Source organism: Glandiceps talaboti, chromosome 12 (genome assembly GCF_964340395.1).
Source record: "Glandiceps talaboti chromosome 12, keGlaTala1.1, whole genome shotgun sequence".
Lineage (NCBI taxonomy): Eukaryota > Metazoa > Hemichordata > Enteropneusta > Spengelidae > Glandiceps > Glandiceps talaboti.
Window position 1 is genome coordinate 17,131,248 of NC_135560.1, and position 23,850 is coordinate 17,155,097.

The window sequence follows — 23,850 nt, forward strand, 5'->3', positions numbered from 1 at the left end:
AATTACTACACCACTGCACCATAGACCACAGGGAGCAGCGAGCATGCAACTGATTGATCGATCGATCGATCAGTTGATGTATTGATTGATTTATTTATTATTTGGTTGAATGATTGATTGATTGATTGATCAATTTTTGTGGTGCAATATAACTTACTTTGTGTGTGATATTGATCAATCATTGAGTTTTAAAACTATTTCTTTTTCTTTCCGTGGTTACTTTGCTCTCAGCTGTTGATCTCAGACCACTAAAAGTCTGAGGCTGTATGTAATTCTCTCCTTGCTTTATTGACTAAATAAAGACGCCTTGTCTATTCTTCTAATCTTATCTTAATTAAAACACCCCTTATCTTAAAACTGGCAGGAGATCACTTACATTAACAGTTTGCTTTATCTCTCATCTGCTGGGAGATTATCACACTGGACAAACACTCGATCATGCATAAACTAGTAAGGAAGAGAAAAGGGATGTAACTCCAAACCACCGTGAATTGAATAAACGTGATTCTGGAGTATTTTTACAATGAATTACCAAATAAGTGCTATGATAAGTCTTCCATAGGTAAGATAAGTAATACTGACAATGTAAGGGTCGATCAAACATGTAGTTCGCATTATATTGCCGACTATCGTTTGTGTGACTCGATGGTAAGACCATCACCGTAAGACCGGAAGACGGAAGTACAAACCTTTGACCCACACAGAGGCGTTCGCTTTGCATTTCGTAAACATATTTGCATAAAATTCCCGACGTTCTTGGGTGCTCAAACAGAGGATATTATTTACCATATGATGGTTATCGGCTTTAACTTCTCTGCAAGTTGGTAAAACGGCCGAGTCATTTTAAAATTGATGCACAAGAAACGAGATTCGTTCGTTTAACTCTCCTTCCATGGACCAGACTTCACCAAAGGGAAAAAATGAACGACCTCAGCTGTCTTATCTTACACAATACACAAATATGTAGCTACTTTTGTGACATCGAAAACACAAGCTAAGCTTGCAATTCAAATTGTAAAACAAGTTGCTTTCTCTGGAAAACATACTTTCAACGGGACAATTTAGATATACCGGTACTCATGCTTTTATAGCCTTCATGTTGTTTCTGGAGTTTTGATTCGCACGTTTCCGTAATTTATACACGTAGATAGCACAGGTAAACACCATGATCACTTGTTTCCTGGGATATGTATCAGAATATGTTTCTATCAGAATACAATAAAATATCGATAATATTGGCATGTTTAGCTACTCGCCCACTTACACTCACCAAAGGGGTAAAATCACAGGCATTTGTTTCCCGAGTTATGGCTCAGAATATTTGTATCAGAATACAATAAAATTATGATAATATCGTTAATATTGACGTATTAAACCAACACTATATGAAAGGGGTAAAATTACACTTGTTTCTGTGATCGCACAGTTTCACTAAATGCGAAGGAAGACACAAGGTATGAAAGGCAGCCGCCATTACCGTACGTAAACATGAACGTTCAACCGGCCGTTGTACTGGGCAAACATTTCGAAGATTTTACCTTCCGTCACTTCCTGGTTCCTAAATTTAATAATCTTCCGATAAATCGTGTCGTTGTTACAATCGGACCACACTTACCAAAGATATCAACGGATTTCTGACGCCATGTAGGGGAATTGGAGCAGATAAATTTTTTCTAACTACCTTCCGAGAACGTGATTGGATATCGATGTCTACATGTTAAATGGAGAGCCGTTATCGGCTGTAACATGTGCTGCTGTTACATAAAAGGGCTAGGACAATATGCAAAATAGGTAGTTAGAAAAAATTTATCTGCTCCAATTCCCCTACATGGCGTCAGAAATCCGTTGATATCTTTGGTAAGTGTGGTCCGATTGTAACAACGACACGATTTATCGGAAGATTATTAAATTTAGGAACCAGGAAGTGACGGAAGGTAAAATCTTCGAAATGTTTGCCCAGTACAACGGCCGGTTGAACGTTCATGTTTACGTACGGTAATGGCGGCTGCCTTTCATACCTTGTGTCTTCCTTCGCATTTAGTGAAACTGCGCGATCACAGAAACAAGTGTAATTTTACCCCTTTCATATAGTGTTGGTTTAATACGTCAATATTAACGATATTATCATCATTTTATTGTATTCTGATACAAATATTCTGAGCCATAACTCGGGAAACAAATGCCTGTGGGTAAAATAACACGCGGTGCGCTGCATAGGCACTTGTGTCCCGAGATATATATCAGAATACAATAAAATATCGATAATAGTGGCGTGTTTATCCAATTTGTATATGAAAGGGGTAAAATAATACGTGTTTCTGTGATCGCGCAAGTCACCATGGACTCCAATGCGCGATCACAGAAACGCGACGGTGATGAACAAATTGACAGCTGCTTTAACGTGTTTCAGCATGTGAAAAATGTACAAATATGTTTAGCCACTCGCCCACTTACACTCACCAAAGGGGTAAAATAACACGCGTAATATGAGAGGGGTAAAATAATACGTGTTTCATTGATCGCGCGGCTGTTTGAACGAGACTTCAGAGTTGACATCAATGAGTAATAATATTGTACTGGTAGTTTCCAGACTTTCATTCGTATAGGTTTATCACGTTATATCCCAATGTGATTTAGCTTGATCATGCCTGAGCGTTGGTGGATTTTGAGGACGTACTCTCTACCACAGACAAATTTCCTCCTTGTCTGTGGTTCTACATAGTCAACTTGAAATAGCTTCAGGTCACCATGGTTTGCTCATCGTCTGTTCGTCAACAAAAACTCACATGTTATGCCATACGTAGTGCAGCGCAGCCTTGACTATTTTGTGTACACGATAATGTCTAAAATTTGGTATCAGGTGTTCTTCAAAGCTATGTTGGATGTTATAAAATCAAGAAATTACAGGTACAAGTAATTTAGTATTGAAGTAATGTTTTCAAGATTTATAATCGCAATCGATGTCGGAAGAAATTGGTTGATGTGTAAGTTCGTCAAGTACCACACATTCATAAGTATATAAATTATAAATTATAAAATATTATATTTTTGCTACTTTTGGCGCTGGGAAGTGTGTTTCATCCACTTCATGTGTTTTTCGTTTAGAAACTTCGCTACTTCTACCTTCTATAACTTCGACTGACTGGAATATAGCCATAACAAACGGGTCATCACAGTGACGCAAGTTTATGAAAACGGCAGTGTCCTTTATACAACGGACTCTAATGTTTTGTCTTGGTAAATTGGCGAAACTTGAATATTTGTGACTATCAGCGACAGAAAACTATCATAGTCGAGAGACTGTATGGATGCTTCGTAAATGCCAAATGTTGCATTACTATGGTTAATGCCGTATTTTTAATAAAAGTCTGTGTCGATACAGTTGACATGGCACTACACCAGTTACGAATGCCTTCTGTGTTCCGAGTCACAGATCTAAAATATATCCATTGGTAAATTTTCATTGTGAACTCTAAATTGAAGTCAAAAGCATTTAAACTTTGCACATACAGTGACATTCCGTTGCGTAACAACCGTAGGTCCTTGACATCTCAACATCGCTATTTCGTACCAGCACTTGCACTGATATGAAATTGTCAACGTAAGAACGAACATCTCTGTTGCAGTCACTGTCTCTGGCAAGGTGATTGATATCACTTGAAACTGTACTCCTTGGAATTAAATATAATTACAAGATGAAATTTCAGAAACTTTCCTATAACACGATTTATTGAAAATACTCTAATTTCTTCGCTTCTGTATGCACAACCTAATGCAATTGTAACTGGACTCGATATGTGTGTAAAATTCGTCGATTACGATGCAAACATTATTGATAAATTAATTTCACCCCTCTCATCAAAAGTGGTACATGTATCATATGGGTGCGTCCATGTCTGTCCGTTCTAGTAAATTTTCATCTGTTGCCAATAGAAGACGCACTCAACAAATTTGTTGTTTTGGTAGCTAATCAGTGCGGGTTAAACTTGCAATAGTGTCGGGTGGATCTCAATGGCGACATTGTGACGACCCACTTCAAATGGGAAAACGTTTCTGGATTTTAGAAACTCCTGTTTAGGTGTTGATGAATGATAAAATCGTGTTTATGTAGCATTCAAATCTTTCTTATTCATTCATTTGTTGGAATTCTCTTTATTGTCCCTGGACATTATGGTTACTTTAGGACAACATGCATCTCTCCCCATGTATATAAGTTGGCCTAGTTTCTGACTGTCGTGTCTTCAAGACGACTTGAGAAAAACAGCTGGTATTTCATAATCCTTATCGTGATTTGGACACAAAACGAAATCTTCCCCCTCCCCAGCGAAATATTTTTTTTATGTGTCAGTTTTATAATGTATGACACGTACTGCCGGCCATCATGTGCTTCTGTTGAAGCCATATTTAGGATGCTGCCCCACCTGAAGGAGGACCTGTGTACCTGTGTGGTTTCTTTACAATTTGAATAAATTAAAGCGTCACTCCTGCGGCAGCTTATTTATTTCCTATTTATAAGTGCATACATGAATATATTAAGTGTCCGGCCGACTTACGGTGATCCTCAAGCCACAGTGCAGTGGAGTTACATCCCTTTTCTCTTCCTTACTAGTTTATGCATGATCGAGTGTTTGTCCAGTGTGATAATCTCCCAGCAGATGAGAGATAAAGCAAACTGTTAATGTAAGTGATCTCCTGCCAGTTTTAAGATAAGGGGTGTTTTAATTAAGATAAGATTAGAAGAATGGACACGGCGTCTTTATTTAGTCAATAAAGCAAGGAGAGAATTACATACAGCTTCAGACTTTTAGTGGTCTGAGATCAACAGCTGAGAGCAAAGTAACCAGGGAAAGAAAAAGAAATAGTTTTAAAACTCAACGATTGATCAATATCACACACAAAGTAAGTTATATTGCACCACAAAAATTGATCAATCAATCAATCAATCATTCAACCAAATAATAAATCAATCAATCAATACATCAACCGATCGATCGATCGATCAATCAATCAGTTACATGCTCGCTGCTCCCTGTGCATAGACTTGAACTGATCGTATGACACTCTTTTGAGAGTTCAGCTCAGCTGATATAATTTGAACCTTGACCTGTACATGGCATGACCAGGGAAAGTTCGATACACTATGCGCGCGCATAGTACATGTAGCTCTGTCAGCACACAGAACAGGGCGTGGAAATAAATTTAAGATATAAAATAAGCGACGTTGATGAATTCGATTAGTGGATATAATCACACGAAAGCAATGTATGTTAGTTTCGTCACTGATATCAAAAACGACGTCCGACAGCTATGCCGCCATAAGCACAGACAAGAAACCGTGGCTTTCATTCGTCACCTGTCGCAATGTGACGAATGCTTAGGGAACATTTCTGATGGTTACGAAAGCCGCTGAGGGCCATCGTACTTCCTACTTCAATTTGATGGTCTGAAAGGGAGGGTGCCATGAAATATTTTGCTCATGATTTGAACCGAATTAAAACTCACGAGTACAATTGCTTTAAGTACAGAAAGGGGTGTGAAAAGTGCTTATTATTTATGGAGCGATCAGTTTTGATGGCCGGGGGCGGTAAATCGTGGTGGGGGGGGGGGGGGGGGGCACCTTAATTTGGAACTCAAAGAAGGGTGTCATCATTTTAACAAAGTGAATAAAGGGGGTCACCTTTAATATTTTCAACAACTAAACTAAACCATGAACCACCCTGCTGTACTTAAATTTCCATACAACAAATGTATGTGCATACAATAAACCATAAACAATGGCTATAAATATATGTTCAAATATAACATAAACTCTGATTCTTGAGCATTCAAGCATATGACATAGAGTCATAACATTGCACATTTTAAGCAAAGTTTTGTTAGAAATGACTTTTCAATATTGCAGGCCATGAGTTGCATTGTGTCATCATGTGGTATAAAAACTTGTATGTGTAGCTGTACACTAAGAAATGAAATACCTTGAAATTTACTGGATGGACTGACTCTAAAATCTGTGTCTCCATTGACCTGAACAAGTTGAATTGTACACAAACATAGCCAATAGACACACACTTTCAAATAATTTAATGAATTTGTATCTCTAAATGGTAACTGACCTCCACTGTGCATGTTTTCCCCAAATTTTCTCACTTTCTACTTGATCTTTTTTTATTATTATTTGTGTCAGTATGACTTGAAATGATTTAAACTTTTGAAACCTTAAAATTAGTGATACTTTTATGATATAACTAAGTTGTGTTTTACTTCTGAATGTTGCTCTAAATGGCCTCCAAATGGTGTTCATTTTTTTCAAAAAGCTCTTACCGTGGGAGGGGGACACCCTCCCAACCTCCCCCGCGAGCTTGTATAACAGGCGCGCACGCGCATAGCGTGCTCTTCTCCCCATACTGTTTCCAGTTCTCTAGCTACTTTGAAACTGACTGAAACTCCTAGGTTTACAATTATATTAACTCTATTTCTAATTATATTATACTTTACAATTAGCTCAATTAATCTATAAGCTTAATGGTAATAGTTCACTAAATCTAAGAGATATCCTAGAACTTTTGGTTACTAAACCATGAATATTTTGTATGTGCATATGAGCAAACAATCATACTTCTCATAGGGTTCCTGTCTAAAGAGCTTTGGACATGTGAAGCAATGGATTTGGGACAGCAATTTACCAGATACACTTAAAATTACTCTCCCTCCCTCCCTCCCTCCCTCCCTCCCTCCCTCCCTCCCTCCCTCCCTCTCTCTCTCTCTCTCTCTCTCTCTCTCTCTCTCTCTCTCTCTCTCTCTCTCTCTCTCTCTCTCTCTCTCTCTCTCTCTCTCTCTCTCTCTCTCTCTCTCTCTCTCTCTCTCTCTCTCTCTCTCTCTCTCTCTCTCGTTGCAATGAAAACAGAGAACGTGGCGTGAAGTGTGTTTTGGGAGATTTCAACACAAGTGATGAATCACAACTGTTGTGGTGGGGATATGGGGGGGGGCTAATACTGTGACATGTTTTCACTGTCAAGGTGTATTCTTAGGTAAAATACGTGTCAGAGTTGAAAGATTACCTTATTTCGGAGAAGCTGAACAGTCATTGACAGAGTAATGTATCAACCCATTCCAGGCAGTACATGTTAAATATGTTTTCCTCGAAATTATACAGTTAGGTTCTTAGGAATCATACCGGGAAGAGTTTTTATCGCTCCAAAGCAAATACCATCTTCAAACTATAACTTTTTCCCGAAATAAGGTACGAATCAACCCGGGAAGAGCCACAAACTACAGATTGTCGTCAACCCATCACTAAAAGAATTGAAATGCATAGTCTTTGAACTATAAACGTGTAGACTCGTTTTCTACGATCTAAACATGATGACGTCATCACGTCATTCTCACGTAGCTCACTTTCTGACTGAAAGTGGAGTTTAAGTAAGCAGCGAAGTAACCAATGACAACCGCCTGTCAGTGTATGAAGGATTACTACTGACAAGCATGCCCAGCAGGAAATTTAGCTCGATTTCGGTAGAATTTGTTCTCATTTGAACCTATAGCTATTGACAAGTAAAGGTATCAAACGACAGTGGTGACGATTATAACACTACATACCTACTATACACACAAACAACACAAACCAGATACATTGAGGAGAGATAATAGTGGACATGTATGAATGCTTAACAAGTTTAAAATTTATTTAGGTTGAAATGAAATGATAAAAGTAGCCGTAGCTTACAATTTCAAATGTAGCATGCAAAAGGGAAGACAACTTTCTCTGCTTGCTTTCATAAAGATGTCGAAAAGTGGTGATAAAGAACTCTACATTGATCATGTGTTAAATATAAAGGTCGTTAGTTAACACTTGTTGCAACTCTTCTTGCATTCCTGGTGCATGTACGACGGGTTTATATCACATTCACCACGCTGAGCCCAACTAGAACACGACCCGTTGTTGTCAGTACACGACGTGCCTACAAATAAGGAAATCATTAATGTGTAGGACGTATAAATCATATATTTGGTTGAGGTTACAAAGACTGAAAAGAAAATATTGTTGTGAAAGAGCACACGAGTCAGGTAATTGTTGCCATTCTTTAAAATGGTGCAGACAGACAGACAGACAGACACATAGATAGATAGATAGATAGATAGATAGATAGAAGAGAGAGAGAGAGAGAGAGAGAGAGAGAGAGAGAGAGAGAGAGAGAGAGAGAGAGAGAGAGAGAGAGAGAGAGAGAGAGAGAGAGAGAGAGAGAGAGAGAGAGAGAGAGAGAGAGAGAGAGAGAGATCGTTGGGGGCGCTGACAAGACCCCACGATAAAAGATTTCCAAAGTCGAGCGTTGCAAGGTTTGGTATGCCTAAAACTATAAACTATTGTGACAAGCACATCAGTCATATAATTCCACCCCGCTTCGCCCTTGCGGCATTCAACTATGAGTACCGAAAAACACACTGCGTACAGCTAGTGTGCCAGGCGTGTCTCATGCTTGTCTTCTATATCTAGAAATGAAATGAATATGAACATTTTATATACTCACCTCCGCATTGGTTACAACTCTTCTTACAATTGACCAACATATATGAGGGATTAGCTCGACATTCACCAATGTTAGCCCACACTCCACATCTGGCGTTGTTGTCAACGCAATTCTCTGAGAATAAAGGAAAACAAATGGAAAATGAATGAGAAAAATAACCCTCATTACAGTAGAAGCGATGTTGGCTTGGTGTTTTACTCATGGGACATGTCGTTTTTGAGAAAAAGATAGGCACATTCCGACTCAAGACGAACAATAACAGAGACCCCCCCCCCCCCCCCGTGAACTTAAAAACCACATTTTCCAAAATGGCCTCATGCATTGTCCTACCATAATGATGTTCCTATAACACCATATGAATATAATTCAATATTGTTAAACGTTATTTAAGATAATAGATTAGTTTTGGTATAGTTTTTGTTTGCTTTCTACAAGTTTATCTGAAATATATTGATTTCCTTAGGGTATCTTTAGTACACAGCATAAATCCATGGGAGACTTATAAGCAGTTAATTCAACTCTTTCTATCAAACTTATAAACTAAACGTAAACTAATTTAAGATAATGTTACATATATTTGTTCATGGTAATATATACAGAATCTAATACCACGTTTCCCTTGGCAACCGATAAATGTAACCCGGTTTGAGTGTGAATACGGGGTACATGTAATGATTAATGAACGAGAGAAGGACAATAGGCTATATGCATAGTTAGGTAATAAAAATGTTAACGAGTCAAATGTGACTCTCCCCTAATTTCATTTTTTTGCAATATAGCCCTCTCCTAGAACCGAATTATAAAATCTAACCTCGACCCCCAAATTCCCCCGACCTCCTTTAATATGCAGCAGGTGTACCATGTGATATTTAAAATAACAACTACATTTTGGAAAAACAATCTTACCACCAACACCGCCATTGTCACAGTCCTGCACGTCACAGCTTTGTTTGCAATACTGTAGCATATAAGCAGGATTTTTTGAACACTCTCCACGGTCAGCCCATTCTTTACACCGACTGTTTTCATCAGTACAATCTGTACAGAGAAAAACGATTTAAGTATAAATTTAGTTCCAGTGTTTTTATCGGTCAAACATTTTGGGGGTTTTCTTGTCAGGACCCCGGAAACCAAACCACTGTCTTCAAATAGCTATAAATCAATGTACACTTACGATTCTTCCAATTGTTAAGAGTCGCTACACTTATCTTGTAGTTTCTGAAACCAAACATTTACTTTTTTGCAATGCTTCCAATTTTAAAAAGGTACATGTCACTGTGCATCCAACATGGTGGTATGTTACTACAGAAAACGAACTGCATACTACAGTCAACCAAAGTTGCTCCATTTTGTTAAAAACTTCATACATGTGCCACATTATACATGTAAGTAATGTTTGGAGTACTTAGTCACAGTGTCCGTCTGTATCCTTGGCTTTTGATATCGTTTGCAGGAAATGATAGCAAAACGTTTGTTGGAATTCTGCTATGAATCCTTGTTTACATGATCTTTAATTTTCTTTCCATATACTTAAGCTTGTATAAGAATAACTTTACATTCAAAGTTATAGTAATGACATATTAAAATACCATTTGTTTCCGGTTCTTCAGTAGTTGGTGGAAGCGGTGGTGGTCCTCCCGTTGGTGGTGGCGTTGAAGGAAGTGGTGGGGGACCTCCCGTTGGTGGTGGCGTTGAAGGAAGTGGTGGGGGACCTCCCGTTGGTGGTGGCGTTGAAGGAAGCGGTGGGGGACCTCCCGTAGGTGGTGGAGGCGGAGGAGGCGGCTGTTGGGTGACCGGAGAGTCTACGATAAAAGGAATTTAAATTTAAAGTGGCTATATGGATAACAAATGTTCATTTATTTAGGAATTTTAATTAATAAAACAATTTAAGTGTGTTTTTCTACGAAAAAAAGGTGAAATAACTTAGGCGAAGTCCGTGGTTGTAACTCAATAAATTGCAGCAAAACTTCAAAAATGTGCAAAGAAGTTGATATTGTACGTTAACGTACATGACGTGATAATGATTTGTAAACGGACTGAGTGCACACAATTTTTCACTTGTAATTTTCAAGTAATCAAACTAGTTTACCTGCATGTGCAGACAGGACTGTTTACTAAGTTTATTTTCTAATCATCTCCTTACGTAAGATAACAATGTTTTTTCCAAACACATTTTTTTCACTTTATTGAGGTACAGAGACGAACATGAGCTATGTTGGTTCACATCATTTTTTAAGTACAAAACGTTGTTTTATTTGTTAAGAATCCAAAATATAAAACATAAAATGGAAACTATTTCAACATTTTACTTACCTCCGTCACAGTTCATTCGTAGATTTTGAGAATGAATACCAGCTGCGAAAATTAGAGGAAACACGAATTAAGTTTTAATTTACAAGGAAATGAATACATACTGGTAATCGTTGATAATTTGTAATAATAATCATAATCATAATTATCATAAATAATCTATAATAACCGTAATCGGAAATCAACAACGTAATTGTTATTAAATACGAAACTTTAATAGACAATGATCATTATCAACTAGCAAACTAGCACTGTAGCAGCATAATGGACCGAGTCCAGTGACAAAAACATGTGAGTTATGGGCCTCTTTTTGTTGTTTCAGATTCAAAGACCTCCCTGATAATGATCTTCAGTAATTCAAAAGATTTTGTAATCAAAGCTAAGCAAGTACGATCTTTGAATTAATCATACCGTCACCTGTTCGATAATTCAAAGTACCAATACTTCAATGTTTCTATGCACGAGTGTAATACAAGTTAAGAGTGCGCGTCAAGTCACGAGTGCCTTTTAAAATCAAGAATGTATTGCTATAGAACCAACATACAGCATGTTTACGTTACTAATGTGTCGTTTTCAATACCAAGGGATGATTTGGAACGGTTTTCTCTAGTCTACCACTTCACATACTGGTTTGAAAACGTGACTAACATGCACATTAATAGCTTAAGTTCACATAAATACAACAAGAAGTGTATGGTAACGTAACAAAACTGTTGAACGGGTCTAGAAGGAATATGTACTAGACGTATATTGTTTTCTGTAACTTAAAGATACATATACATGGGTGTAATATTTATTGCCTGGCCACGAGACGTCTATTACGATATCCCGAGGGCTCTATGTAGCACAGATAAGTAACACTTGTTACGAGGCTGAAGGCCAATTTGTTTGCTACATAATAGTGTTTCAAACGTTCAAGCAATATGACTTTATGAATAGATTTAGGTCAGATTCTTATCAAATTCGTTCACAAACCAAAACCTATTTGCTTGTTTTGTTTCCTATGCATCGTTGCTTCTTCCTAGGTGTGATGTGAACTCCAAATCTTGTCATTTTATGTAGCAGTACCTTTGGCAGACTACAGACTCGCCTATTATTAAAGATTACGGAAATGCAGCGCTTCTGTGTTAGTACTAGTGCCCTAGGGCGAATTGAAAATGAATAGTTCCTTCTGTATGCAAATTAAGATCATTATGGGGGAAACTAGTACATACCATGTGATATTATTTAGGCCAATCATTGAAGGGTTCAAGAAAATGATATATTACAATATTTGATTTTAGGGCTAAACAAATTGTGTGGTTCCAATTACGCTCAATTTTAGAAAAAGTGGCGTAGGTATTTTTTTGTGAGTATCTTTTTCTGGTTATGTTTTCCGTTGTTTTATCTGTGTTATTGCTTTATTCACATCAGATGTACAGCCATTACAGATTGGAAGAACAGTTTTATATTTTTAAGTTGATGTCAGTTTCCGCATCCACTCTTTCTCACGATACTTCACAATTTTCGCGATTTTATTTGATTTTTCTCGATTGCACAAAAAACTGTTCTAGTGGGGTCGGCAGTGAAAAACTAGTTGGGGTCGGGTAACCGGAACCAAACATTTTTTTAGGCCTTATGACATATTAAAGATGTGTACTAACACTGATCCTGACATCGATCAATGACACGATTTCCACATGGAAACACTTCCTCCACCAAGCTGTATAATGTAGGGTCGTAACTTCTCAACTCGCTTCTAGTGTTCACGTGATTATGGATTCCTGGCGTGGGATGGGAAGGGTTCTGGTCAAAATAACTCTGCGTGCCCTCGGCAAAATATTCATCAACTGTATTCATTGCATACGTTCCCGCCCACAATCCGCGCGCGCGTGCACTGTTGTAAGCTTGTCGCAGTCGATACTCAAATGTTGAATCTGCAGACACGGCAGCAATTTTGTGAACGCCATGGGAAAACTCGTGAAGAAATATGTCTTCTGCTCTGTATGCATCATTTGTATAGCAAAGAACGTTTTCCTCTGCCCCAGTCGATATGGGAATGTGCAAAGTACCACCAAGTCCACGTGCCCGTTGGTTGAAGTACGCTGGTAAATGAGCATGCTCAGGAATGTGAAGGGTCACTTCTGATTGGGCCATAATGCCGACTCGGCCGTACTTGTCATACATCTGTTGACGAAGATCATTTCTATCCGCCATCATAAACCGTACCACGTAACAGGCGCGTTTAAGAGCATTATCAGGGACGCGATAAGAAGACAAAATTGGGATGTTGTAGGCATGGGTGTACTTTTGATAGAAGGTGCTCAACCGCATTGTGCTTCTTACGTTGTGTGGAACACTCCTCACAGTTTCGCATTCAGAAGTCTGTGTTGAAGAGCCAGGTCTCCCACCATAGTCGGCCCGAGCAACGCTGACATTTGCCGGGATTCCTGTCAATAGAAGAAGACATTCAAAATTCATTCATCACGGAATCTATAGGGATGGGTAGGACAAGCAATGGCCTGCAAGTAGATTTTCTGTCAAATTTCATGCCATACCCCTCTTTCGAGTGATGCGTCATCAACAGATAAGGCCTTGTAAGATGAATATGTATTTACAGGTAGCGCATTTATTGATCATGGGACGGATATTCATTCGAGCTCGAGGCGACTACTTACCAAAATCAGCGAAGAACACCGTTTCCATCTGTATTTGCTCACCTAAGGTGAAATGTTCACCTCCAGTTCCTGATATAAAAACATAGCAACAAAGGATGAATCTTTGAAAAGATACATTGACAAGATTTTTTTTACATGCATTAAAAGTGTAACATGTAAAACGGGGTCTAAAAAACTCCATAGAAATTATTGGCATGTATTATACATGGTATAAATGAGGAAATCATTTCCATTGCATAGATTCATAGATTCATTCTGACTTCAGACATCTCTAGCTTCTTCTGTCTACTACAGTTCCCATAAAAGTGAGTCTCAATTATAGTGTTTCCTTGCAATCAAGGATTGATGGCATACAGTTTATCCAGACAACTTTTAGGATGGTAATTTGTTCCATATCGCAGTACAAACTAATATTTCTTTCACATCCAAACCAGTCAATGTTTTATCAATCTTTATATGATGACCATTAGTGCATGTATCAGATCCAAAGTGCCTAAAAATTTCAAACTCCTGGATCAAATATTCCCTTCATTATTTTGATAATTTCAAGCATACATAGGATATATTCTGAAGATAATTTCTTACCCGTATCATCAGACACATCACTGTATCCAGGCTTGAAAAAATAAAAGACAAAAAGTGACACATAAGAATAAATTATAGGGCACTCGATACCACCCTCTGTCAACGTTAAGGATGCCCCCATGGTTGGAGCGCGATGGCTGATGCATCAGGAAATATACATTAAAATCTTGATCTGAAATTTGATCTCCACCAAGAACTATTAGTTCAGCTGGTCATTGTTTCGTGACAATATTTCTATTAGTTTTGTATCTAAATCCATCTATGATTTTTTTTAGATATTCGTCTAACTACGAAGCCAACAGACAGACAGACAGACAGACAGACAGACAGACAGACAGACAGACAGACTTGGAAACATAATTTGAGTGTAATCTTGTTGGTCATTGTAATAGAGAGAAACGGACTAATAATGAAACAGAAAGATTTCATGTACGAAAATTCAGCACAAACACAAATTACGGGAGTTAATCTTCTGTGGAAAACATTTTACCCGCTCAGAATGGGAAAGGAAAAAATATCCTATTTTATCTTGATTTCAGATAAAACATACTATGTTGAAGTGTGAATTGTGTTGAACGAACTGTGTTACAGAAAATTCAACAATTTCGAAGGCCTATAGCGCCATAACAAATGAAAACTATGGATACATGTACATCCATTTATGCCATACTGAAGCCAAGTTATTGTCTTTGAACACAAAATACCCTTGTCGTCACGACAATCCATCTCTACGTCACTGGTTTTGCGGTGCTCGACATATGACTCAACTCGTTCTAAATCACCATTATTTCCCTATGTTCCTTGAGGGGATATCGTTCCCCAATATTTTACTTCGTTCAGCCGAAAAATACTCGTGACCTAAGGGTAAGTGTGAGTTTAGCGACTCACAGTGACAAGGCCTCATTAAGTCACCCAATCGAAGGAATAAAAGAATTGAGAAATATCTAAATATTTACATAATTACATTTCACCAACCAAGTGTCTACACCTAGATTATGTTAGCATATGTTACTGTAATATGTATGTTAAGTATTCAAGTTTACCCAGGATGCGTCATAGAAAAGTTGTGTCTGAAAAGTCATGAGAAATTGAAGTTCATGTTTGACTTAAATTTGACTCTGCGCTATAACAAAGATATAACCTACCGTTAGACATGCATATTATCCATCAAGCCGACAGAAACTATGTTTGCTATTCAATTCGAAATAAAGACAACTTTGTGTTGCAGTGGAAAAGTAAATCTAAGGTGATTAACTTTAGAACCAAACAATTTCCATCCGCCGTGGTAAGGCAGCGTAGCATATTACTACTATCACCATAGCATGCACATTATATTACATGAATATTTTCGTGAACAAGTAGCCAACAGTATCCTTTGAGAAGACCAACAGTCTGACAATCGTCGATCACCCGACTCCCTTGTAGTAGATCAAGTTTGAATTGACCATGGGAGAGCTCAAAAACTTATTTAAGGTTTCAATATACTGCGTGGTAACAGTGGTCAAAAACAGAGTGGTCAATCAAAAAGTTTGAAGGCCAATTTATTGCATGACATCCATAAGTTAAACAATTCTGTGGTTTTAAGATTATACATATCGTCCACAGCTCATATAGGCGGCTACACCAAAGACAGTTACCCAGACTGGTGTAATTATACATTACCTAGGTCTATGAAAAGACTGAACTCAATTTGTACTGACTGGTAAAGCCATGATGCATTTGACATGAACAGACAAAACTATATGTACAACTGTCGAAAGATTCAAGACTCAGCTTTAGATCATCAGTGAGACGCATACCATAATCCTATAGCATCAATGAACATTTACTTGAGAAATTAACACTTCCACGAAAGGAACCTTCCTGATTCTTATCTAGAAAGAACGAGAACATCTATCCAAGTCCATATTCTTACCTGTTCTTTAGAAACTGATGCGGTATTGCTTGTCGCAGTGACAATCAGCAGGATTAAAAGTCGTTGCTCCATGACCATCATGTTCAACAGACGGAACCCAAGTAACAATCTTCAGGAAGAATGAAATGATTTATAAAAGCGTGTTAAGTACGTAATTGATCTGCTCAGAGGAAGGATTTGGGTAATTCTAATTATTTCACAGCGATGTTCAATTACATGATAATTAAGTCAAGAACTTAGTTTAAAGTTGTGTAATCGTGCGTGTTATTATGCATAGCCAGACCACAGTGACATAACGCAAATTAAGTATACAGATGAGATGCTTCTTGTTCTAAAATTCACAACAAACTCGAAATCACAAGATTTCTATTACTGCAAATCATCAAAAGATAAATATCCGAATTGATAGATCTATGGCTCATTTGCTGTCATTTTTTCTGTAACAATAGCTGATGTGAATTATATCTGACCCGTACTTTCGTTCATTCTATTTTGACCTTTAAAATTTCAGACTCATTAAAGCTTTTGTGGAGGTGGGTGCCTGGTGGTGATCATATTAACTAGTTCAAGCGAGAATTAATGGGTTCCTCATGTGAAATCTGAAAAAAGCTGTGTTTTTCTATGTCTTTGAAATAACAATTTACTTTAATGCTGGTGCATATGTTGTTCTGTCTACATGAACAGAATTGGATAGATTAGACTCTTTGCGGAGCATACAGCTTTGGACTGTTGTGGGCATATCAGCCCCTAATTGACATTGTCCGGCGCTCCAGATGGAGCGAGGCTATAGGGATGAGCGATGTCCGTTCATCCACCCGTCTGTCTGTCTGTGCATCTGTCCGTTCTTCCGTCCATAGAGAGCCCTATCTCTGTAACCCAATACTGTACTCAATGTCAACCACTTTGGCATTTATAATTTGTCAAACACAAGAGAGTAAATATACATGTCACTTTATTATGTGATCATGTCCAAACAACGACAACTTTTATGGTATAAATTACTTTTCCAACCATAACTCAAGAAATCGAATTCAGGTGTCTACATCCATATTATCGTAGGTAAAGTTTCTTTATAAGACATTAACCATTGTTATTGACAAACATCCTCAAGGTCAACCACAGAAATCAAGGTCAACCACAGAAATTTGCTTTCATAAAAAAGTGTTTTGCATAAAGAGACTTTATTGAAATGTCTGCACCCATAGTTATTGCAGTAAGGCGTTGGAATTTGACACACCTTTATCATCATGGTCATATAACAATTTGCTCAGTATCTTCAAAGGTTTTGTACCTTAAGACAACATTCAAGAATCTGCACCTATGTTTATAGAAGTAAGCTTTCTAATGAAACCTTCATCATCAACGCTACTCATACACTAAATAAAAATTGTCAATTATTGATATTGTTGTGAACATTGTCTGCAGCAACCATAAGATGTTATCGCCTGGACGCAGTTGGTCACTCTAAAACTGTAGGCTTGTGAGACTTAGCTTTGGGTGCTTTGATACTGAAATAATTCAAGTGGTTCATTATACATTTCCCTTCTGTTCTTTTCTTATATGAAGAAGGTTGTGTAGGTTGCTAAAGTTGAAACCTCGAAAACCATAAAACTGAAAGGGCCGAGGGTTTTTTTGGTTTTTTTTTTTTTTTGGTTTTTTTTTGGGGGGGGGTGGTTTGGATTATGGTTTATGTAGTGTTGCAGTTGTATAATTGTTGGACGCAACTTGTCACGGATGTACTTCGGTCGTTCAGTTGCCATAGTCTTGTTGCTATTGTTATAAATAGAATGTTGTGTTTTTTCGACAAACCCATAAACAAGCTTGTTCTCGCTCAAACTAATTACACTGTGTATACTATGTACACTAACATGGTCATAATGCTTATCATAAAGTAGTTTTATACCAAAGGGATTGGTCATTGTTTGATCAGGCTTTCCTTGGTCATTCGTCGTCATCAAGTCATGCACAATATGCCTTGAATATCAAATGGGGTTTATGCGTATTTGTTATCACGACGGAGCGGGGCGGCCATGTAAACATTATTGTAGATAGATTTAGAAAGTATACTCTAATGATAAACCAAACAGTTCAATATAATTGCTGTTTCATTTCTTATTTATTTTTGAACAGATAAAAAGATGTGATCGGAAATTTGATATCACAGTATTTTCCTCATTTTCACTGTATATACACATGTATGTATTACTGCATGCTATGTGATTATTCAGCAAGCTCCGATATCACTTCCAGGCAAGCCATGATAGTGCAATTGCAAAGAAACAGAGACAAGGAAAAAATGAACCTATTTGTGATAGAAAGAATATTGTTGCGGTACCGTCTTTAGTTACTTTGATAGCAAGTGATCCATCATCTAATTTGCACATCATTAAGTATGCAAATTAGTTCAATAAGATGCAAACAACGTCTGGAAAGACATGTGTCATGATATCATAACCAGTCAGATAAAATTCTAAGCAGCCTTTGATAATTATATTATCTCAAATTTAATTAGCCATGCAAATTCCATAATAGTACTTGCATCATTACTATTGAATATGTATCGCGATATTCATATATTCATTATGTTTGATAATGTGAGGTTATTCATGAGCAACCATACATGAAACGATACCTTGAGAAATATCATTTATTTAGCAAATTAGTCAGTAATATAAAAGCCATACATATCTATAGGACATGTGTGGCATGAAATTGATGAAATTATAAGTAGATTAAATTTTGAACAACTGTGGGTGAATACATAACCTAATATGTACATGCCTGAGTGTCAACAAATATGCGTTAATTTAAAGATTTGGTATAAAAAACAACTAAACATCTGTGACCGTAAAGGAAATGTATGTTGAATTTCATTTCATTTGAGCCATATATAGATTATTAAGAAAATGATAACAAAGCCAGACAGACAGACAGACAGACAGACAGACAGACAGACAGACAGACAGACAGACAGACAGACAGACAGGCAGACAGACAGACAGACAGAAAGACAGACGACAGACAGACAGACAGACAGACAGACAGACAGACAGACAGACAGACATTGCTATCTCATCATCTCCTTTTGTGAGAGGTAAGAAATCAGAACACGATAGAGTCTCATTCGAGTATATAGAGCCCTCTAACGGTGGAGTAGAGAAGTTGTAAATTCCTATCACTATTCAGGTCACTCAGTATAAGGATGTGTACTTCCGATGATAAATTTCAGTGTGATCTTTTATTCAACTCATAGACCCGGCCACATATTATATTAAAGCGCATACCAACCTAAAACAGATCGTCAGAGGATATAATTTGCTTCAACAGTCTACAATTATGTGTATCCTCAGCAAAATTAACCATCAATTTTGACCAAAATGTACACATATGCACATGTTTTTTTATTATGAAATGAAACAAAGTTCCATACATGTAATTGTGTGTCAATATTTCAGTGCTCCAGAGTCCAATACTCTTATGTCAGTGTTAAAAATGTTAAACCCTGAACGTCCTATATGTATATTTATGATATACAAGACCGGCTACGGTGTTCTAATATAAACGCTGTTCACAAAAGCCGCAACTCAATGGACACACTTCATTCATTTTTGCGTTGTCACTGTCACATTGACCAGCTTTTGCCCATTCCGGACATTGTTCGTCTTTATCACTGCAAGCTGGAAATGAAGAAAAAAAGAACCAATCTAAATATTTTCAGACCCCCAACGGCATTTTGAAATGTAACATCTTTAAATACGATGATTTTATAAGAAACCTGAAATTGGCTAGGTTCCATTGCACGTCCTAGACATCATAGGTAATTACGTGGAAATACGGTCAGATGGTCAAGGCAAAATCCAGCAGTTCTGATATTTGAGAACATTGCTATCTGTTTTGCTGGTTAGCACGATGGTGGGAACCATATTTTTAGAAATACCTCTTCAGATGTTTGCAGAAAGGAAATCAAATGACCCAGGACAACAGCGACTATAAATCATAGCAAAATATTCTTACCACTGTACTATATCTGTGTATGTATACACAATGAAAGTTTTGTTTGAAAGTCATACTAAAGGGTACGCATGCGTGTACATGTACACCTGAATGATTTAGTCTTTTAATTAAGACAAGGCATATTTACTTTTGGATAAATTAACAGGTTTTAGTCGTTAGAAGAAACGATCATCGATATGCTTCATACCTTTACACACATTGCAACTTTTCCTACAATAACGCCACGTAAACGTTGGATTGGCATAACATTGATTACTATCAGCCCAATCTACGCAGTCTTCGTAGAAGTCAGTACAATCTGGAAAGAACATAACAAACGTAACATATTATAGTAATGATATCATACACGCATACATCCATCCATCCATCCATACATCCATCCATTCATTCATCCATCCATCCATCCATCCATCCATACATACATACATACATACATACATACATACATACATACATACATACATACATACATACATACATACATATGTGTGTATATGTGTGTGTGTGTGTGTGTGTGTGTGTGTGTGTGTGTGTGTGTGTGTGTGAAAGATCAATAGCTACAACTTGTAACTGAGGAGTGATAAAAACTTACATCTAACAGCTTCGCACATATCACAGCTCTTCTGACACAAATGTAACAACATGTGTGCATTGGTATCACAGCCTCCATTGCCAGCCCAGGTTGTACAGTCTATGTGGCTATCCTGACAAGCTGGTCACAAAAAACAACAGAAGATGACAAGTCAGTCTTACAAAATGAGCTCATTACAATTGCAACGACTACCTTTAACATACTTTCAACAATACGTATTGTTATGTCATGGTATACGTTGTAGATGGGTCAAGTATGGGCAAATGATGGAGTTACAGTTATGCAAATCAAAACAATTTTGATTCCCTCTTACTCCTTTGTTTACATAACATTATTCATTTTTTATTTTTCTTAGTGGGTCATTGGGTCTTAGTGGCTCATTGGCTGATAAACGTTCTTGGTCTGGCGTCATCTTGAGCGAAAGGCTGTTGGACTAGTGTCACCTACCTTTGTGAGCCAAGTGATGGCTATAGTACACATACATGTATACATGGACTAGCATCACCTACCTTTGTGAGCCAAGTGATGGCTATAATACACATACATGTATGCATGGACTAGCATCACCTACCTTTGTAAGCCAAGTGATGGCTATAATACACATACCATGTATACATGGACTAGCATCACCTACCTTTGTGAGCCAAGTGATGGCTATAGTACACATACGTGTATACATGGTGTCACCTACCTTTGTGAGCCAATGATGGCTATAGTACACATACGTGTATACATGGTGTCACCTACCTTAGTAAGCCAAGTGATAGATAGTTCACAACCATGTATACTCAGTATGTGTACATGATTGCTCTCTTTACCCAAAGACATGTTAGGTAATTCGAGTGGCGTTTTATTTTTATACTTCAAAATACTGATCTTACAAAATTTTTCTTAAAATGTTTTACGAATTGTTTGACCATGTTAAAGTTTCATTAAAGAAAAAAAAATCATATAATTTTTTTCCTGATTTGGGGATATACGGAATAATATGACTAGATGTACAAGGATGTTTGGTTACTTAGACTATGTGGTGTTTATCGAATTTATAAGTATCCAAAACTGTCAAAATTTTTACATTACAGTTTGAATTCCTGGTGAGAGGTCCACCAGTTACAAGACGTCATTCAACATATTTTCGAAATTGGAATGTAAAACAGAAATAGCCATTTAAACCATATGGTTCGGGACTGTGCCCCTTTGAGTCACCCTGAGTGGAAAACACAGTAACCTCAATCAATCACACACACACACAAAGTTCAGACTTTGGTCAAGCATATCCAACAACTGAAGAGACTGGTAGTGATGAAACACACTCCATACCTGGGTCGATCGTTGTTAGTGCTTGTGTTGTTTTTAGTGCTGTCGTTGGGCTGGCGGTTGTTATAGCAACAGTTGTTAATTCAGGCAGCGTTGTTTCTTCTTTCTCTGTTGTAGCTTTTAAAGTTTAGATAGGCAGTTGTCAATGCTTCTAGTTAATATAAAGCTGATGAAATTGTATGATTACTGCCGACTGCAAAATAGTGTGACATTTAAGAGAGATTACGACACAGACCAATGTTCTGACCGAAAGGCATAGAATTAAGGATTCTTCTTATATAGCGTGTACAGAAATGATAATTGTTTGGTGCATGAATTGTTTACAGTTGTTTTACCGTGTAGTTTTTTATCTACCGAAACCTACAACAGCTTCCGCTTTATTTGTGGTGCACAGTTTTACTTCAGACCATATTGTATTTACTGCTGTGATCTGAACCATGGGATGAGGCATTTATCTTAGCACAATGTCGTGTTTTTTCTTTCGAAATGCAAGTCTGTGTCGAAATTCTAGACTCAATTTACCATTATGCAATCTACAGTATAAAACCCCAAATGATAGTAATGTAAATGATAAACAAATTCAGATAATAGAAATATATAATAATGGTGATTGTATTGGTGGTGGTGGTGATTGTATTGGTGGTGGTGGTGGTGGTGGTGGTGGTGATGATTGTATTGGTGGTGGTGATGGTGGTGGTGATTGTATTGGTGGTGGTGGTGGTGGTGGTGGTGGTGATTGTATTGGTGGTGGTGGTGGTGGTGGTGGTGGTGATTGTATTGGTGGTGATGATGGTGGTGGTGGTGGTGGTGGTGATGATTGTATTAGTGGTGGTGGTGGTGGTGGTGGTGTGATGATGATGCTACTACTAATATTTATAACAAGAATACATGGAAAATAAAAATATCATGGTAGCTGTAATGAAGCCAGGAGCATGAACTCTACTCTTTCTCATGAGATGTTATTGAGTGATGGATGAATTCATTTTCTCTCTAAGGTTATGCGGAGAAACATTTGTGAAATCAATTATTGGTCCTGGCATTGTTAAACACTTCACTTATTTGCAGGACTGTAGCCAACACATCACAGACGTTATCTATCGTGTCGTATATAGCCAAGCATTTATACTTTGAAGTCAGCCTGGTTACTATCATGTACATGCATGTGGACCAATGTATGCAATTTGAATGATAACTATGGGGAGCAATACGGTATTATTTTAGTCCATGGAAATCAAATTACTACATAAATTTCAAGGCATGGTTCGTCATTAGAATAAAGGCTATATCAGCATTGGAATTAGAGGAACCAAACGGAAGCAAATAACCAGTATTCAACGTGGCTAAATGTCAAGATCATTTCCCATTCAATTATACTGAGCGACTTCACTGCCATCTGTGTAGTTCGATAATGTTTTGAATCCTCGTCATCACATACCTGCGGTTGCTAGACTCTTCAGTATAATTCTACATGATGCTAGTTTTATGGTAGTAGTGGACATCATGAAAGTAGCTTGTTTACAGTCATGGGGACTTGACAACGTTGCCCTGTATAAGTATAACTGCTAGAGCGATATTGCATTGCTGAGACTTTCTCATCTGTGAAAAGGCTATGAAAGAGAATCTGTCTATTGCTGTATGTGTGCATGGTACGGTGTCAGTGTTTGTCGTCTCCATTTAGTATACCCATTTGTAACCTTAAGATCCAACAAATGTACATCAGCAAACCTGGTTTAATTGTCGGTTGTATGGGTTCAGTCTTCTTCTCCTTCTTCTTGGCATCGATCTTACTCTTCGCTAGTTTCGTCTTTTCTGTGGAAAATCCAGAAGACACAAAATAAATTCATCCGCTCGAGTCTAAGATTCTTTGTGAAATATCATGATTCCATTGGATACTGAAAAATTGAAGCATGCACACATGCCATTTTCTAGCGCCAA

General features: G+C 37.6%; 2 protein-coding genes across 2 annotated transcripts in view; both read right to left on the bottom strand.

Moving 5' to 3' along the window:
* Window positions 1–7,720: 7,720 nt before the first annotated feature.
* Window positions 7,721–16,075, bottom strand: LOC144443759 (uncharacterized). Its single transcript, XM_078133302.1, has 9 exons — window positions 15,993–16,075; window positions 14,078–14,108; window positions 13,493–13,561; window positions 12,479–13,264; window positions 10,839–10,880; window positions 10,115–10,327; window positions 9,432–9,563; window positions 8,526–8,639; window positions 7,721–7,958 (listed from the first exon to the last, which is right to left on the bottom strand). Exons 1-9 carry the CDS (start codon window positions 16,071–16,073, stop codon window positions 7,843–7,845), a joined length of 1,584 nt encoding a protein of 527 aa, XP_077989428.1. The 5' UTR covers window positions 16,074–16,075; the 3' UTR covers window positions 7,721–7,842.
* Window positions 16,076–18,999: 2,924 nt separating this feature from the next.
* LOC144443030 (uncharacterized) overlaps window positions 19,000–23,850 on the bottom strand; it is a 10,999-nt gene continuing 6,148 nt past the window's right edge. The window contains exons 7-10 of the mRNA XM_078132403.1: window positions 23,641–23,724; window positions 20,599–20,718; window positions 20,194–20,304; window positions 19,000–19,669 (exon numbers count right to left, since the gene is read on the bottom strand). Of these exons, the coding sequence (XP_077988529.1) occupies window positions 19,545–19,669; window positions 20,194–20,304; window positions 20,599–20,718; window positions 23,641–23,724 (440 nt within the window). The 3' untranslated portion in view covers window positions 19,000–19,544. The remainder of the gene's footprint in view (window positions 19,670–20,193; window positions 20,305–20,598; window positions 20,719–23,640; window positions 23,725–23,850) is intronic.